This window comes from Chionomys nivalis, chromosome 1, assembly GCF_950005125.1.
Source record: "Chionomys nivalis chromosome 1, mChiNiv1.1, whole genome shotgun sequence".
NCBI classification, from domain to species: domain Eukaryota; kingdom Metazoa; phylum Chordata; class Mammalia; order Rodentia; family Cricetidae; genus Chionomys; species Chionomys nivalis.
Window position 1 is genome coordinate 7,606,816 of NC_080086.1, and position 19,671 is coordinate 7,626,486.

The 19,671-nt window shown below is 45.5% G+C and overlaps 1 protein-coding gene across 1 annotated transcript in view; it reads left to right on the top strand.

Moving 5' to 3' along the window:
- Positions 1–210: 210 nt before the first annotated feature.
- The window catches only part of St8sia1 (ST8 alpha-N-acetyl-neuraminide alpha-2,8-sialyltransferase 1), a 152,711-nt gene continuing 133,250 nt past the window's right edge, over positions 211–19,671 (top strand). Inside the window, exon 1 of the mRNA XM_057787739.1 lies at positions 211–1,080. Coding sequence (XP_057643722.1) covers positions 845–1,080 — 236 coding nt within the window. The 5' untranslated portion in view covers positions 211–844. The remainder of the gene's footprint in view (positions 1,081–19,671) is intronic.

Consider the following 19,671-nt stretch of genomic DNA (forward strand, 5'->3'; position numbering starts at 1 on the left):
GCATGCACCAGAGGGGCCGTTGTTCTTATTGTCTGCCTCTCTCGGCAGAGAACAAGGGCAGCGGCGAGGGGCCTGCGCCCTGGGCTAGTGTTGCGGCCCCAAGCCGGTCGCGAGAGGCAATTTCGTGGGTGGGGGAGGGCGGGGGAGACCTTGATTTCCACCAATCCTGGGGCGCGTGTCTGCAGAGTCCAGGGCGCAGCGGAAGGCTGCTGGTGCGACTCTGAATGAACTGATGAGAGTGAGTTCTCAGCCTGCTCTGGAGGGGAGTGGAGCGAGGGTCCCGGCGGCGGGCAAGACCGAAACACTGGGGGCTGGGTAGCGGTCCCCGGGCCGCCGCCGTGGAAATTTCCAAGGACTTGGAGCAGCGGTGAGAGCACGTCTGAGGGGTGCCGGGCACCGCACCGCGGCGGCGCAGGAGGCGGGGAAAGGGCGGTGCAGGGCGCAAGAGCATCTCTCTCTGAAAGGGACACAGTGGGTCAGATGTCCCGGAGCCATCCGCACCTCTTTCAGGACCGCAGCCGAGGGCGACTGTAAGGGCGGTAGCAGCCAACCCCACTGCTCTCGTCCAGACCCCTCCAGCACTCGCCTCTGCAGGGAAAACGACCATGGCTCGTGACTTACCCGGGGGCCACTTCCTCTAGCAAGAAATCCGTGGGAAAAGTTGCATTGGAGAAGATCCTTGTAACTGACCTCTGGGACCGTGGTGGGGGTACCCCAGCAGTGCGTACAAGAAAGCCAAAGGTGTGTGTGCATGGGGGACCGGCCGTGGGGGCACCCTCCCCTGCCACTTCGCCTAGCATTGTGCTGAGACTCCCACCACCGACTCTGGGACTCTGAGACTGTGATGGGCCCCTGCGGGCGGGCCCGGCTACACACATCCAGAGGGGCAATGGCCATACTGGCATGGAAGTTCCCGCGTACCCGGCTACCCGTGGGAGCCAGTGCCCTCTGTGTGGTGGTACTCTGTTGGCTCTACGTCTTCCCTGTCTACCGGCTACCCAATGAGAAGGAGATCATACAAGGAGTGCTGGCACAGCGCACAGCTTGGAGGAGGAACCAGACCGCCGCTAGGGTCTTCAGGTACCTATTACTGGCCACTGCTCCCTCCAGCATCTCTTCCTGCTAGTGTGCAGAGAACAGGGTCATCTGTGAGGCTTCCCTGTCCTGCTCCCTCTGCACCATGCCCAACCTAGCAACTTAAGTCAGGGTCTCTGTCCCATCCTTTACCCCAAGAGGTGTATCAGGCACCTTTGCATGTGTTATCTTCAAGTCCCCGTTTCATTGCAATTGGCCCAGCTCCGGTCGGTGGGAAGGGCAACAACTTAATCCCTGATACTTTCAGAGAATTTATTTCTTGGACTCCGCAGATGGTTTGGTGCTAAGAAGTAAGCTAGAAATAGGTTAATAGGCGTTCGGAGGGCAAATGGTAACAAATTAAACGCGCAGGAATTATAGGCAAGTCAGGAACACCTGAAAACCAGCCATGTCGTTGTGACAAACCCTGCCCTCTGCCCGGGCTTTGTGCAGTGTGCCATAGAGTTCAGAGCGCGGAACCATCACCTACTAAGTGCCGGAACCATGTGACTTTTGTGTTGAAATTTCGACAACATTTTGATGATGTATTTTCTCTTCTGGTCAATTTTTTGGTAGAACAAGTTAGTAGCCCAAGGTCATTGACTACCTAAGACCTTTGTCTAGTGCAGACACTAGAATCTTTACCACTTCAAAGCCCCAAGGCGCCTGGCTTTTTTTTTTTTTTTCTTAGTTCAGACTCTGGGAGATGCATGTGATGGAAGTGCTTAAAATCAGAAAACAAATGAAACCCAAGGCCAGGTCTGAAGTAGGGTCAGCGCAGAGTTAGTAGTTTCTCCTCTTGGGGGAGGTATTTATTTAAGGAACAGAAGACAGGGTTACAGCAGGGGTTGGGTTGCTACCTTGGAGTACATATTACCGGAATGTTGGGGGAACCAACTGACCAGCCTAGCTGACTGAATGACCTTAGGGCAGTGCCTTCTCACCTCAGCCCCTGGTGCCCTGTTGCCTCGCTGGTCTCTTCTGATAGTCTGAGGGAGGAGTTCACAGACAGGCAAGAGCCAATGGAAACCTTTCCCACTGGGCTTATGAGCTAAAGTAAAATCTTTTAAAAATAAATAATTTCCCTCCTTAGGTCAGAGGTTAAATGGTTCCTGCAGAATCTAGATGAAGGCAGCTGACATTTTTCTTTCAGATTAAGAAGAAGATCTATCTTTTTCTCAGCCCCCAACCACTTTCTTCACTTTGTCAGTAGTTCTGAAAATAATTCCACTGCCCTTGAAAGTCACAGATGAGCTGACATTCACTGTCACACCGCTGACCTTTGAGCTCTAAGGCAGGTGGAATGCATATCCCCCCAGCGGCTCCTTACAGACTGAAGGCATTTTTCTGTTTGAGAAATGGATAGAAATGAGTTAAGAATGTCCCACTGGCTTGCCATGAAGGAATATATATGTGTGTGTGTGTGTGTGTGTGTGTGTATCCTTGTTAGAAAACACACACACATCTTGTTAGAAACTAGATTTCTTTGAGTGGACTCGGCCAAGTGCAAAGGGCTTCATGTTGTATAAACACAGGAGAATGGTCTCTGAGATGTGCTTGCTTATTACTGTCTTTAACCCGTGTGTGTGGGGTCTTCATCCTTTAACTTGCTGTCTGTGTTCAGAGGATGACTTAGGTGAAGTCCATACACCATCAAATGTGCCTAAGCACACATCCTTCAAAATCAGTGCCTGTAAAAGAGTGCGAGAAGCACTTACTTCATTGGAACAACTGAAACTTCAAATTAGAGTCTAGAGTTTGCACAATGCCTGTGTCACAGCAGGGCACAGTCTCTTCAGCAAGTTATTCAGCTCCAGGAATCTTGGCTTTCTTATTGATAAGATGCTGACAATAAAAAGTCCTTCCCAGGGTTGGGCTGTGGTCTGGTACCAGTGTCTGGTACCTTGTGAAGCCAGAGAATGGCCAGTGTGTGCTCATCATACACTCTAACTTCCTGCATATGTTGCCACTGTAGAGAGGACATCTGGCCTGCCTAAGGAGTTCTGAATATGTCACCTGTCACATTTATAAACATGCTTGTCTGTGCTTTCCTCCTTGCTCAAACCGATTAATCAGAGACTAAGAGTTTAGAGAGACTTGAGAAATTTTATTTTTGTTAAGCTAAAAACCCTGAGCATTTATTTATAAAAGTCCTCAGTTTTTAAACATCTGCATTATTAGTTGATGGGTGGGAGTGTGTTTGTGATAGACAGGTGAGTCAGAGGTCTTTGTGATATTATAGAGTCTGCCCTTCAGTGACTACATACCTTTGTTAGGTCTTAGACATCTTCACAGATGCTCAGACATGTGCACATATAGACAATGAGTATTTCTGTGAGGAGAAAGAAACAAACTTGTTGATGAACCTGGGATAGTATCCTCTATATACACACAGAGAGATGTCCACATAGGCATGTGTTTGCAATCGCTTAGTCAATACCTAGTGCGTGGCTGCTGTGTACCTTATATGGGTCAGGCCCCCAGAGCCCAATTACATAGGCTGGTAAGAGCTGACCTCTCACTAGGGACAAATGACAATTCAGAGAATAAACAAGTCGGACACACCATCAAGTCCCATTCATAAGAGGGGACCTCCCTGTTTCCAACCCTGCAGCCCCGATGCTCTTCCACACACTGGATCCCAGTTTTTCTGATTCAGTTTTCCCACCCCGGAACTTGTGGGTCAAGTTCTCTATGGCAGTGTTGTAAAACAGCGTAGGAGACAGCAACCCAGCAGTGCAGAGCCGTGCAGGCTGTGAACTAGCAGGGGACACCCCAGTCTCTCACGTGGTGGTGGATTACCCAGCCTCATTCTGGAAGCTTGTGGTCCTCCGGCTCCTCTGGATAGACTGCTTACATGGTTGTGCTAAGCTAGAGGAGTGCTTACGTTTCTGTAAGCTTACTTCTCAATCCATTTTCTCTTCTAAATGAGCCCCCATCCAGGACGTCTGTGTAAGGCTTTATTCTTAATACCTGACGTGGTACCAACAATAACACTTCAGCCAAACTAACCAACCAGTGCCAGCTTCGTGAGGTCCTTATCTGCGCTGTCTTTCCAAAGGATTTACTTATTCTTGATTTGTGATTATAGTTGTTCTGCCTGCATGCACATGCAACACTGTGTGTCCACAGAGAACAGGAGAAGGCATTGGATCCTCTGGCACTGGAACTGTAGGTGGTTGTGGATTGGGTAATGGGAACTGAACTAGGGTCCTCCACAAGAGCACCAAGTGCTCTTACCGCTTCGACATCTTTCCAGGATCCTTGCCTGTTTCGTCAACTTTAATTCCCTTGAGGAACTTGTAAAAACGGATAAAGATGATGCGTCTTGGTTTCTAAAGCAGGACTTGCTGGACTCCTATGGGAGGAGCAAACCTAAGAGGATGTGGATGTAACCAACAGGATGTTGAGACACTGAAGAGAGGTAGCATGCCTGAGGGAAGACACTGGGAACTTCTGAATGTGGTTGTGATTCTTCCTACTTTGTGGTTCATTGGTGAGGCAAACAACCCTCAGGCTTCCTCTCCCGCCTTGTAAAATAAGATGTATGAAAATTCCATGAGAGCTGTAGGGAACTGAGTGCACACAGAACACTGGCCTCATCTCTTCACCATTTCAGGGTCACCGGGGAAGTTCACAAAACTTGCTACTTATACTTCAAGTGGGGGGAGGGAAATCAGAGAGGAGATGGGGTTTGTTAAAAGGCTTGAAGGAGAGTAAAATGGGGTGGTGGGTGAAAGGCTGTTTCCATCAGAGAAGGATGTACGTGATTGCTGTGTGGAGTACTCAGGTCACCGATGGAGACTCAGAACATCATTGGAGGCCTGGTTCCAATCTCCGAATTCCTTTATGGCTCTTCCTTGTGAGTTAGGAACCAACAGTGAGGGAATCTAGGGGACAGAGAATGTATTACTACATCAAAATGTCTGTGTTTACACACACAAATGCAGAGCACATGTGTGCACATGCGTGTAGATGCCAGAAGTCAGCTTCAGGTGTTGTTCCTGAAACACCATCTACCTTGTTTTATTTTTGAGGCAGGGTCTCTCCATGAACCTGGAGCTTGCTAAGCAGGCTGGGTGGCCATTGAGCAACAGGAATCCCCCTCTCTGTACCTCTCCAGCTGCAGATGTTGCCACACGGTCCTGATGAGAAGGGTACAGCTGTCAGTACATGGCATGCACACCAAGTGGCTGCTATGGTAAGGGATTGTGGAATCAGCTTGGAAAAGGTAGCCCAGGAACAAGTTGGTGCAATAAGTTTTGATAGTTAAGAGAATAAGCTAAAAGCTGTGTGTCAGTACACACTTGTAGTCTCAACACTTGGGAGTCTGTGACACGGTGAGCATCATAGTTTCAGGCCATATAGGGAGGCTCTGTCTCAAAAGAAATCACACAAACAAGAATCCAAACCATAATAAAATGTTATAGTTATGCTATGCCTTAAAATAGGGGCTTAGCAATAATCATTACAGAAAACAAAAATCTACCGTTAAGATTGGTTGGCTATAAAATGTCCTCAGCCTCGTTCTTAGCACTCATCCCCAAAGCAACTCTATAAAGTAGATTCTTTAAAAAAAAAATCTTTGTTTTTACAGATGAAACTATGGCAATCAGAGAGATTCAGGAACCAAAACATAGAGTTGGCTTCCCAGGGTGGAGCTGTTTAAGCCTCTAGCTCCTCCTCTGATGGTTGTGGGTAATGGAGGCATCACACAGACCTTTTGTGATCAGTCAGACCTTGATTTCCCTTCCCGGGGTCATCCTCCATCCAGTCTGGTTTGTATAATAAAGGCAATAGCATTGGCCTCATTATTGTCCTAGAAACACACCAGGCTGGGTTAGTTTTGTACATCTTTTCTTTCCTACAATCACCTCGTCCTGCCCTGTACAGACTACTTCCCGCTGACCTCTTGGGAGTACCTGTGTGGCCTGACTGTAAAGAGTGCTTCTGACATTAGCCCTGATTAACCTGAGAGCACCTTGCTGTGGGTGCCCTTGAGCAGCTCTGTCTTTCTTGCCTACTGGCCTGTAAGAATGTTCCTTGTAGGATTGTGCTGAGGTCAGTTTAGGTAATGCACTGGAAATGTCCACAACAGGATCTAGTGTGTAACTGATGCTTCAGCCATAGACACTCCTCAGCTTGGATTTCTTTAGTCTTCCCCTACTGGGCTGTTGCAGATTCTCCTTCCTCCCCTTCCTCCTCTCTGTTCTTTTATCCTTTGTATAAATGCAGGAGCAGGCATGTCAGGGTAGCCCCACCTTTTACTGTGAGGCCGATCTGTTTCATGGACATTTCATGCACTACAGACAGGCCCACGAGCTTCTTGGGCTTCTCCTGGCTCCACCTCCCATCTCACCACAGGGGGACCAGGATGGAAGATGCATGGTACCATACCCATACCTTGTACCTGGGGACTCAAACTCAGGTCCTTACCCTGGCATGACAAGAAACATTTACCCAGACCTTCTCTGTCTCCTTTATGCCATGTACACACGGTTAGAACTACCAGGAAGGCTGAGTCAGGAAGTTCAAGACTTGCCTGGGCTCTGGAGTCATTTTCCACTACCTGAAGACCCTGTCTCAAAATGAAACTAGTGAAAAGAGGAAGCAGCATGCTGTGCAGTGTTTGTCTAGAATGTGTGGCTTGTGGCCTGCTGAGGAAGACAACAGATGTATTATAAGTTATCAGCCTTTTGTCCATCAGCCATGCCAACTGTCAGAATGGTTCTTATGGGCCAATGTGTGTGGGGGAATGCAAGGAATCAAAATGGGGTTCCCGACTTTATAAAATCCCATGTCTAGTAACATTGGTTGAATGGATGAGAAATTGAATCCTGAACCTAGTAGTGCACACCTATAATCCTAGCACTTTGGAGAATTGTTATGAGTTTGAGGGCAGTCTGGGCTCCATACATAGTAAGACCCCATTTAAATCTCTCTCTAACAACAATAAAATTTTCAATTAAAAAAGAAATGAACAGATATAATACCCCAAGAGATGCAGTTCATCAACTTTGATATTATTATGATAATTTTTAAGCAGTTGATTTGTAGGAGGAGGCCACTTATTCACCCTGGCCACCCAGAACCAAAATAACCACACAGAAACTATATTAATTAAAACACTGCTTGGCCCATTAGCTCTAGCTTCTTATTGGCTAACTCTTATATTAATTTAACCCATTTCTATTCATCTGTATATCACCATGTGGTAGTGGTTTACTGGCAAAGATTCCACATGTCTGACTCTGGCGGCTCCATGGCCTCTCTCTGACTCTGTCCTCTTCCTCCCAGAATTCAGTTCCATCTTCCCCGCCTACCTAAGTGCTGCCCTATCAGCAGGCCAAGGCAGTTTCTTTATTCATTAATGGTACTCACAGCACACAGAGGGGGCTCCCACATCATTGATTGGTCTCTCTGCTTAAGGAACCATTTTCTTATTGTGTCACTGAGTAAGAAGCAACCCAAATGGTGGGGTTGGGTGCAGAGGGAGCCGGGCTGGACTCAGAGGTTCATGGCTTCCACTTGGCACCAGCTGAGGCCCCTGCTGGAGCCTTCCATCTGGCTGTACTGAGCACAGGCCGACTTGAATGAAGCACTCAGATCAGTGACGTAGTTGATATGAGAAATACATACGTGATTTCACATTCCCCAAGTTCATTGGAGCATTTTATAGCATTGTTATCTGTCTGATTTCTGGAAATGATACCATTTAGTGCAGAACAATTTAAAATTTAGTAAAAAGGAGAAAAAAATCTTAATGCTGTTAGTGGTGCTCAGTGTAAACAAATTGGTTTGCACGTCTCTATCACTCAGCTGTGTGTGTTTTGTAGTTTTAGCTTTATATATTCCTTTATTTATTTAAAGTCATTCTTACTGACATTTTGTCATGTAATTGTCATTTTCAAAATTGTGATAACACAGCTTTATGATTTTTATTTTGGAAAAATAACATTTATTGTGAGTTTTTTTTTGCTATTGTTGTTTTCAAGAAGTTACCTTATTAGAACAGCTAGCTTTCATAAAGGGCAATTCATGCTGCTGGAAAAGTTGTATATTGACCCTTTAAAAATTTTTCTGTGTCTTTGGTGAGTGGTTATGTATGTATGTATGTATTATATACATATTTGTGTGTGTGTGTGTGTGTGTGTGTGTAAAAAGCCCCTTCAAAAAATCATGTTCTGTGACTGAGAACGTTGCTCGGTTGGTAAGTGCTTGCCTAGCAAGCAGGAAGCCAGGGTTGGAGTCCCAGCATTGCATAAACTGGGCCTGTTGATTGGCAGCCATCATTCCAGGACTTCTGAGATGGAGGCAGGAGACTCAGGAATTCAAGATCACCAGAGATGGCTTGGGATACATGAAGCCCTATCTCAGAGAGGGAGGGAGGTAAGGAGGAAGGGAGAGAGGGAGGGAGCATGGCTCTGCTTTTGAGATGTTAAAGGTAACACTGTTTTTATTTGAATACGAGAGGGATCGAGCCAGCTTTGCTGGTCATGCCCTTCCAGCCTCTCTGTGTTTCTATGTGTATGTGAAGCCTTGACCTGGAGCATCTGCTACGGACACTTCTTGGGAAAAGCATCTCTAGTTGGCATCTTTTCGGTTTGCTTGCTTGTTTGTGAGACAGGATCTCCCCCTGTCGTCTTCAAATTCGGCACAGTCCTCTTGCCCCAGCCTTCCAACTGCTGGAGTTACAGGTGTGAGCCCCGTAACTGCCTGAGAATTGGCATCTTGGCAGTACCGCTCCTACCATCCGTTCCCAGACAGTTGCTCAAAGAATGTAATCGACTCTGGCCAAGGGCACTTTGGGTTTTTCCATCTTTGAAAAGAGCAGAGGGTGATTGCATAAGCCACAGACTCAAAAATGAGCATCAGAGTGATGAAATTCCCCACGGATGGGTTTTTGAGAGGCCAAAGCTGCTAAGACAGCTTCCCCACACTGGAACTGTGCCTAACACTAGCCCCGCCCCATGGAGGACCTTTATTTGGGGCAGTGGTACACGCACTGTCTCTCCCTATAACTATCTCCTTTCCTGTACCGAAGGTGATTAACATGAACGGGAAAATAGCAGTGTCTTATCAAATCACTGCCATCATGTTTTTTCCAGGTCTTCAGTAATTAAATTAGACTCTAATATAAAAAGAAAGGCCGCCTTACTTCAGGCAGAAGTTGAGATGTCATGGCAAGAGCAAAGCAGCTCAGATAAAGTAGAAGAAACATTGTAACTGCAACTGTAGTTTTGGGAATCCCTCCCCTAAAATTAGAAGCTTAGCATGTGACTCTGCAAGAGGGGGATGTTGGGTTATGAAGGGACAAAAACCCCATAATGACCTTTGGTTGGGTCAGCATTTGCTGGCGGTATGCTGTAGAGCGAGAGGCCATTAGCACCCTCTATCATTCTGCTGTATCCCTTTTGGTCCTAGGTAAAATGACTAGCCACGCCATCCCCTCTGGTATTTGGGAGCCAGTATTCAGAGCTGTTTCTGTTTATCTGTCCCACACCCTCTACCTCAGTCTCATCAAGTGCGGGCATGCCCTGTGTTTAATGTCTACTAAGTATTTGCTGGGTTCAGAGAAATAGGATTGTCTTGGAAGCTGATAGATAGCCGTCTGGTACCTGTGAGGGAGGGTTCTACTGATGGTCCAACACTCTACCTCCTGAGTGCTTGAATTGCAGGCTTGCATGCTCGTGTTTGGAGTATGTGGCCTTGGGAGTATAACCGAGGGTCTTGTGCACGTTAGGTAAGCACTCCACCAATTGGGCTACATCTCAAGTCTTTAACTCTTTCTATTTATTTATTTTTTAAATGGAAGAAAAAATAAGCACACATTCACTATCACTTTCAGAATTTCATTGGGTATTTCTGTATTTAGTAAAATGCAGAGAGGGCCCAAACCCTTCTAGTTCACCTAATTCTAGGCCTGTACCAAATCTGGACATGGGAGACCTTAGAATATCTACTGACTCTTTCTGTCCTGAGCATCGTGTGAAAAGTTAGAAGGAAAAGCACTTTAAAACAGGGGCAGGCATCAGTTCACGGGGCAAGCTAAGCTCAGTCATTCATAGAATACAGCCATCTTGGGCAGGAACACTTATAACCTAAGCCATTGCTGCACTGGCCCAGCTACCTGGGGTAAGGTAGGGAGGGCTGGGCAGTAAGACTCTCGGAGCTGGAATGGGAAAAGTTCAATTTGAAGTAACAACAAAAAATATCATTTCCCTGCTCTTTTTGATATAGAATTTCATATATCCCAGGCTGGCCTGGAACTCCCATCTCATTATTTGTAGCTCTACCAACTACTAACTACCAACTAGTCAAGGGTGACCTTGAACTCCCAATCCTCATGCTTCCACCTCCCAAATTTTGGGATTATAGGTGTTTACCATTATGTCCGGCTGGCTTATATTTTCTTTCTTTCTTTCTTTCTTTCTTTCTTTCTTTCTTTCTTTCTTTCTTTCTTTCTTGGTTTTTTTTTTTTTTGGTTTTTCAAGACAGGGTTTCTCTGTGGTTTTGGAGCCTGTCCTGGAACTAGCTCTTGCAGACCAGGCTGGTCTCGAACTCACAGAGATCCACCTGCCTCTGCCTCCCGAGTGCTGGGATTAAAGGCGTGTGCCACCACTGCCTGGCTTGGCTTATATTTTCTTAATAACAGGTCCACCGTGTTGTTTGACAAAGTTTTTCCTGGGGAGACACAACCCATAGCTCCCTCTCCAGCCAGGGAGCCCACAACAGACAAAAGTATGGATACCTTCAAAGTCCAACTTGGTGAATAATGAGATTTACTGGGGTTACTTACAGGAATGGAGATGACTCAAAGACAGCTATATCACCAAAGTCCATAGCAGCCTGAGTGACAACTCACAACAACCAGGAAACCTGGAGCACACCACATAGCCTATAGGTGGCTCAACAGGCTGGGGGATGTCATTTCCAAGTGCTCTGCTCTAAACCTCTTTTGGGGAGCTCAGATGGGTTTGGCTCCTTCCAAAAAGCTGGTCTGGTTTCAGAGTCTTCTTTGCAGTTTGACTTCTCTCTGTTGAGAAGGTCTCCTAGCTTTTATTGCTTAAGCTTGTGGTGAATGAATCTGGTCAGTTTTAGGAACTTCCTGAAGCTATTTTGAGTTGTTTGCCTTCCCCTTTCAGGAGCTTCCCTGCAGAATGGAATGTTCGATCCTGCAGAAGACTTCACTACACTGTGCTATCTCCTGTGCCACTCACTCCTCACGCCACCTCCTACCCTACTTATCTGTTTTGAAGGGTCTCTGACTGCCTTGGTCCCTGTTGAACTGAATCACTGGCCTGAGCCTCTCCTTTGCCTGGTCCCAACCTTCCTTCTTAGGTAGACTCTTGAGCACACTATCCACAAGTGGCGGCCCCTCCCTTTCCAGGCTGGGAGTGCCATCTTGGCTTGTCACTGCCCCACCCCAGTGGCCTGTAGCATCTCTTTCTTTCCTTCCTTGGCTCTCTTCACAGCCCAGGAACAGAGTTTCCATCCGGGGAAGGGATGCCTGTTGCTCCTCGCTGTACACTCCCTTGATGTTTACTGTGGTTGGTTTGAGGCCTCCCATACTTCTCCTCCCTGTTTATCAGGAAAGAAAACCCATGCTTCCCCCTTGCCTCTGGAGAAGTAGCCGTGACGTATGGACACTCCACTGCCGCCACTTCCTTCTCCATCTTTCCCTGTGCGAGTACACTGGGTGCTGAGAGGCCGGCTTCTCTGCCTCGGCAGAGACAGTGGAGAGGTGCTAGCCTCCAAACCTGATGGTGTTCTGAACTTGGAAAGCCAGGGTGGTTCTGTAGGGGGTTGGCTGCAGTTCACAAAGAAGAGGAAACAGCCTCCTATTTTGATACAGTTATGTACTGAGTTTGTATCCTCACACCCAGTCATTCTAATACAGGGCTTCATATGTGGGAGGCAAGCACTCTACCACGAAGGCACACCCTAATCAAACAATGTGGTGCTCAATCTCTCCCTGCATTTCCTCCCCCTCTGCCCCTCCCTTTCTCTCTCTCTGTTTCCTCTCCTCTTCTCTCCCCTCTCTGTGACTGTGTTCTGTTGTCTTGCCTAGTGGTGTCTCCTACTGCCAGCTCTTTCTCGGTTCTTCTCCTGGCCCAGGGAGATCAGGAGTAGACCTTGTCTCCAGACCAACTGAGAGTAACGCCTGCATCTCCAGCATGAAACCCACTGAAAATCTTGTGACAAACCGAAAGACCCACTAACGAAGCTGTAAGATTGCTCCGTGTGTGTCAGGTTCCAAGATTTATCACTTGTACACAGTCCAAAAGCTTTTAAAATAGAGATGCAATATGGGAAATTAAGTTTGGATTTAATTAACATTTACTGAGCCCCAATTACGTGCAAGCACCATGCTACACGCGGTCTGTGCAATGTGTTGGTTGATCTAACCCTAGATCTTAAGCTTTGTTTTGCAGACAATTATATTTATAGTAGGACAGTTATTTATTTTATGGTTACCGTATGATGATTCTGTGTTAAACATTATATGTAGTGCTACATTTACAAAAACCGAGTGAAGAACATATTGTTGCCCCTCTTTTACAGAGAAGCAGGCTGTGACTGTTTGTCCAGGATAGCCTCTGGGGTGGTAGGGACCATCATTCAAGGAGTGCCCAGCATTGCTCTCTGAAAGGGTCAAGGTGGATACTGACATCACCCTGTAGGCTTGTCCTTCTTTTGGTGGAGTGGCTGAAGCCCATGAACCTTAAGAAACTTAGCTAAGGTTGTATGGTTGGTAATGACATTTTGTGAGGGCCCAGGATCTTCCTTTCCGCAGGAGACCAGTGTTTAGTCTTCACACTGAGATTTCATTCAAACTCTGGTATCCTTCCCTGGCAATCTTGTGATTTTTATTTTTTCCTTTTGAGATAGGGTCTTACTTTTGTAGCCTAGGGCTCACTGTGTAGCCCAGGTTGGCTCAGAACTCTGTGTCTATCCTTTCAAGCCCAGTCCCCCAAGCACTGGGATTCCAGGTGTGAGCCACATACCAGTGTCTGCATATTTCCCCGAGAGGGTAAATCTCAGAGATCAGTTAATACCGCCATCCCCTTTTCACTTCCTCTAATGGTGTGGTTTTGATGCTACCCCCATCAAGGGTTCTTTAAAACCAAAGCCACAGGCCTTCCAGGGGCAGGAAGGGGCTGTCTACTCTTTCTGCATCTGTCTGGTGTCTCTGGTTGATAAAACTGAATGAGAATTCTTTTGCTCCCCTAACTTCCCCTCTGTTGTGGCCTCCTCCCCTCCTGCTTTTGGCACCTGTAAGGCATGTGCCCTGGGAATATGTTATTAACCATGCTGTGGTCACAGGGCTGGGGCCTCACTCCTATGAGAAGCAGGAGTGGAGATGCTGGGCACAGAGAGGCTCGGTGCTGTGTGAAAATGTAGCTTCTCTCACTTTGATTGGCTGTGGAAATTCCCAGGGACTTTTCTTTGGGGGCTTTAGACACTGTCGCTAAAATGTCTGTGTGGTAATGTTTTGTGTTACTCCGAAAGATTGCTCAGAGACATGGTGCATGTGTGTAGAATAAATTCATGTATTTGTGCAATAAAGCTCATGGAAGGGTGTTATGCAGTGTGGAAACTGTCTGGACCTTATCCTCACAGATCAGCAACATTAGATTTCATACGTATCCTTCTGGGTTGTTCTCTCTAGCACATAGTATTATCCGAGCTTGAATGCCTGAGGTGAAATCTACAATTTTGCCAGGACTACAGGCATGACTGAGGGCTATTTTAAGCAAACAGGGCTGCATAAATTCTTCCTGTGGGTGAGTTTTTATGCCTGTTTCATCCACATCTTATCTGTCAGTCAATCTACTCTCTCACCATCTGTATCTATCCTCTAATCTATCCATTTCTATCTAGCATCTATTTATCTGTTATCTATCATTGACCTAGTTATCCTCTACCAATCAATTTTCTATCTGTATCTAGCATCTATTAGTTATCACTATTTATCTATTATCTACTTCATCTAGCATCCTTTTATCTATTTCCTATAGTTTATCTAGGTATCTATCATCTACCTATCATTTGTCATTTACTTATAATCAATTAATCATCTGTATATTTGCCAATCACTTAATGTTTATTATTTATCAACTATTATTTATTAGATATCATATATTTATCATCTATCTATCTATCTATCTATCTATCTATCTATCTATCTATCTATCTATATCATCATCATCATCATCTATCTTCTATCTATCATGTGCCTATCATTTATCCTGTATACTGATGCACAGCCTCCAGGATATCTCCCAGTTTCCCAGAGTCCCCCTCCCTGGCACCCTTGCCCTGTGCTGTCCTCTTTCATTTTGAGTGTGGGCTGCACTTAGTGACTCACTTCTAAAATAGAACAGAATACGGCAGAAATGACGGTGCATTGCTGTGAGACTGGGCTGAGAGCAGCCATGGCGTCATTTGGATGGCCTCTTTCTCTCCACTGGATCACTGCCCTGCTGTGGGGACAGCCCGGCAGTCTGTGGAGAAGCCTGTGCAGTAGGAGACTGGGTTCTAGTCAATGGCCGGGAAGGAGCTGAGGCGAGCAGCAGCCCTGGACGGGAGCCGAAAAGGGTGTCCTTGCTCTGAAAATCACGGCTCCCACTGACAGTTGACTGCAACTTCAGGAGAGATGTGAGCTGGAAGTGTTCAGCTGAAACAGCCTGATCCGCAGAGCAGAGAACGTGAATCACTGCTAAAATTGAAGGTAACTGTCACACACCTCAAACAACAGTTGCTAAATAGTTACTATTGTTTTATTAGACTGTTACATTTATTAGTTATATTATAATATAATATAATATTATATAAATTGAATTATGAAATCACTCAACATCAAAGCATGTAGCCAGGCATGTCCTGTCTTTTCCCTGCACAGCACGCTTAGCATGCATGTTAAAAGCATTCCCATGGCGGGGATTTTCCTCGGGATTTGTCTCCGACCATCCTTGCGTTTATGTTAGTTTTTCTCTGTAAAGACTTTAGAAATCATCAGAAAATTGATTTTATTGGTTTCCAAATTTTGTGACTATTTAAAATTGTTTACCTTCATTGTTTTTAAACTGTGTGTCTGTGTGTGGGTGTGTGCACACGTAGGTGTCCACAGAGGCCAGAGGCAGCAGATTGTCTGCACTTGGAGGTAGAGGCAGTTGTGAGCTGCCTGACATGGGTTCTGAGACCTAAACTCAGGTCCTCTGCAAGAGTGTTTCATGTTTTAAAGCACTAATGCACCTCTTCAGCCCCCACTTACATGTTTTAAACCTTTATGTCTCGATGCTCTGTGAGAGCCCACAAATGTGGATTCATTCCACCTTGACCAAAGGGCGGAGAGTTCAGACTGATTCTTGCTTCAAGGTTATTGACAGGAGGTTTGGCTACCAACAGGATGTTTTGAGCTAGGGTGCATTTAGTTGATGCTTTGGGTATTGACAAGGTAATTACTCTGTACCTTGCATCTTGGTAAAGAAGTCTTTTGTCTTCCCCCTTCTCTTTGATTGGGGTCTATAAAGCTCATAAGAAATAAACATGGGGCAAATTTCAGTATTCACTGGGTTGCCCTCCCGACTCTATCCTGTGCCTCTTTCTTTTCTTTTGTATCTCTGTTTTGTCTACTGTCGTTTCTTAATCCTCACACTTCCCTCCAAGCATGGACGAATTAGCCGGGCAGGACCTGGCTGATGTTGTCGTCCAGATGCAGAATACGGCAATGCTCACAGCCCAAGATATTTCCATCTGGTATTTTTATGATTTAACTCTTGAGATCCATATGTTTTGTTTTGTTTTTTTCTTTAAATGTTGAGCTGTTGACCTGACCCCCACTACTCATTCTCATGACATCACTAGAACAAACTCAAACCAGAAGATTCCCCCATTCCCAGGGTTGTGAAATGTCATCTGCATGTCCTCTGATTTGGGAGCCCTACTTTTCCTCTTCTGTTTTTTTTTTTTTTTCGTATTTTTATTTAAAAGTCAGATTTACTCAATAGCTGTAGTTGTGCAGTGACGTTTTAGGGTTTTTGATGCTCTTGTTTGTTTGTTTGGGATAGGTCTGCCTGGACTGGAGCTCACTATGTCAATAGAGCAAGTTGGCCTCAAACTCATGGAAATCTGCCTGCTTCTGCCTCCCGACTGCTGGGCTCCAAGGCATGTACTACCAAACCCAGTTATTTTAATATCTCACAGTCAAAGGCATGTACCACCATACCCAGCTATTTTAATATCTCATAGTCAAAGGCACGCACTACCATACCCAGTTATTTTAATATCTCATAGTCAAAGGCATGCACTACCACACCCAGCTATCTTAGTGTCTGATAGGGGACTAGCTACTGTTTTCTCTGCCAAAATTTCCTTTGATTGTCACAGTTTCCTCTTAGGTGCAATTGAGAGAGTTTTTCACCTTCACTGAAACTTCTTATTGACTTGCATTAATTTATGCATTCTTACTACAAAATTGAAACTTCCTGCCTGGGCATAAGCTATATTTAATTAATATTCAATGCTTATTTTATTTCCCTAAATGGAGTATCCAGTCTTGTTTCTCATGGATTCCCATATTTTTATTGAGATCATTTTTAAGATATTTTATGCACTGTAGTGTCTAAGAAGTTTATATACAAGAAAGGTATTAATTGTTATGTACATCTAAGTTTATGTTTATCACTAACGTTTTCCAAGCACGTTTTTCCTGGATAGTCCTTTTTATATTTGCTAGCTCTATGTTGATCTATGTCTCTAGCTTCTACATGTGATATTTTCTCTCCTCCTTCCTTGCACTGATTTCTTCTGCTTTCTTTTTCTTTAATGAGTATGAATTCAGGGTTTTCTCCTGTGGTTCTCCAGCTGAATTTTTCTATTCTCTCTCTCTCCTCGCTTCGCTCTCACCATCCACTGACTTCCAACTACGTGACCTTAGATCACAGCTCTCCTAAGGGAGGAAGGAAAGGCTGCAGAGGGGCTGAAGAAGGATTCATGTTCAGGCTTCTCTGCTCTCAACTCATTCTATAAACATTGCCCCCATGCAACCTAAATAGAAAGGACTTGGGGGCCAGCAAGATGGGTTAGCTGGGAAAAGTGGTTGTCATGCAAACTTGACAACCTCACTTCAAATCCCTGAAACCCATGATGGAGAGTCGACTTCCAACTCTTTTCCTCTGTCCTCCACATGTTCTACATGATTGGTGCACGCTCACCCCACCCCCACCCCATCTCTCAAGAGCTCCTCCCCCAACAATTTAAAAAGGAAAGTTGGAAATGCCTTTGGCTGCTAACTGGTTTCTAAGCTCTTTCTTCTCCATCCCCCCTGCATACTGTTTCTGGATACAGTAAGTCTAGTCACTAAGACTGATCCCAGAACGCATGCTGCTTCACCTGTCCTAAAAGTCTGCCACTGATTAAATAACTATCCAGATTGCCTTTGTGGTGACCAGATCAGGACATGGTCAAGTTGGCACTAAGAACTGCCAATCACTGTGCCACTGTGAGGAGAGGTGTAGTGTGTGTGTGTGTGTGTGTGTGTGTTTGTGTGTGTGTGTATGCGCGCCTGTGTGTAAGGGTCTTCCCTAACTGCCCTGATCTTTCTGGGCTGCCCTGACTTTCCTCCTGTGCTGAGCAACCATAAGGCAGCCAGTTTGACAGGAAAGGGCTCCCTGGGAGATGCTGAAATTCAAAGGATCCGGCTTCTGGAAAGGCCATTGTTTTAGGACAGAAGCCCTGGAGAGGGAAGGAAAACAGCTTGGGTCTTTGTGGAGGGGTGGAGAGCAGAGGTAAAATAGACACTCTGCTCAGCAGACAGGAAACTCGGCTTGAGACCTTGGTATGTGAGGGTAGGGAGATGACTCTGGTTAGCATGCTTGCTATGCGAACACAAAGAACGGAGTTCCACCACCAGAACCCACCTAGATGCCCAGGAGATGTGGTGGCCCATCTGTAATTTCTGTAAGAGCTAATAATGGCACAGGAGACATGATTTTTGATTGAGAGCTGGTGCTGAATGGTTGGTTTAGACAGAAATTAATTATATGAGAAAAATAAAAGGAGATCTTGAGCAGTTAGGATGGGACTCAGCAGGTTTGGTAGCTATTGCCTGCTCTGAGGAACAGATATTCATGGTACCAGAATCTCTATGGTGTGTGTGTGTATGTGTGTGTGTGTGTGTGTGTGTGTGGTATATGTGTGTGTGTGTCTGTCTCTTTCTGTATATGTGTCTGTCTTCATGTGTGGTATGTGTTTGTGTATGTTTGCATGTGTGTCCAGGGTCTGTGTATGTGTCTATGTCTCTGTGTGTGTGTCATGTGTATATATGTGTGTGTGAGGTATATGTGTGCACATGGGGTGTGTGTGTCTGTATATGTATGTTCATGTTTCCATGTCTGTGTGTATGTGTGTGAGTGTGCATGTATGAATATGTGTCTGTGTTCATGTGTATGTGTGTTTGTGTGTGTGTACATGTGTAGCCTATGTGTGCATATGGTAGGTTGGCAGGACAGGTATAGAGACAGAGATAGGAGTTAAGAGTTAATTCTTAGCAAAAACTCCAAAGACCAGAATATCTGTGCATAGCATGAATTCTAATTGGTCTTAATAATAAAAACCCAGAGTCCGGGTAAATGTTGAAAGGTCAGACAAGTAAAGGAGCGAGTCACTAGAGAAACCTCTTACTGCCACCAAATCTTCAGACCAAAGTGGGCAAGATCCTGTCTCCACGAATCCTCAGACTGAATGCCCTGAGCTCCTGTCTCCTCCCGCTTTATATCCCTCTCTATCTAGCCATATCCCTTCCTGTTTCTACTTCCCTAGTGCTGGGATTAAAGGCGTGTGACTCCCAAATACTGGGATTAAAGGTGTGGCCCCACTGCCTGCCATCTGGCTAACTAATAGTTTAGCTCTGCACTCTGCTCTTCAGGAAAGCTTTATTTGTTAGAACACAAACATATATTGCCAGATCTGGGAGAAAGTGCTGACAGTACTGAAGTTCACTGCATTAGGGAGATGCAGATCAAATCCACATTGAGATATCTCACTACAGTTAAAGGGTTGGTTTTTCTTTCTTTTTTGTTTTAACAAGAAGGTAGAAAGTAACAGCTGCTGGTGAGGACCTGTGGAAAAGGGAACAGTGAAAATATAAAGTGATACAGTCAGTATGGAGACCTCAAGAAGCTGAAAACCTATGCATTGTGGGTGTCCCACTGCAGGTCTGCATGTCTGTATCTGGTTGCGTGTCCATTGGGTGTGGCATATGCTTATCCAAGAAATAGCCAGCCAATCCCCCATTGCCCACGTTAGCTGAGATGCCCATCAGCAGATGAGGAGATGACAAGATTATAATAAATCCGTAGAGTGGAATATTAGTTAGCTGTAAACAGGGTGATGCCATATCATTTGTAGCAAGGTAGATGGAATCAGAGGATATTGTGTTATTGAAATGAGGCAGACACAGGATACACACACAGCTCATTCTCATGTATGAAAAAGTGCAGCTGAATGTGTCATCATACCTCAGAATCTTCCAGCTGACTCTGTCACAAGTACCCCAGAGTCTCGGAAAGTAGGAGAGAAGGGCGGTTGGAT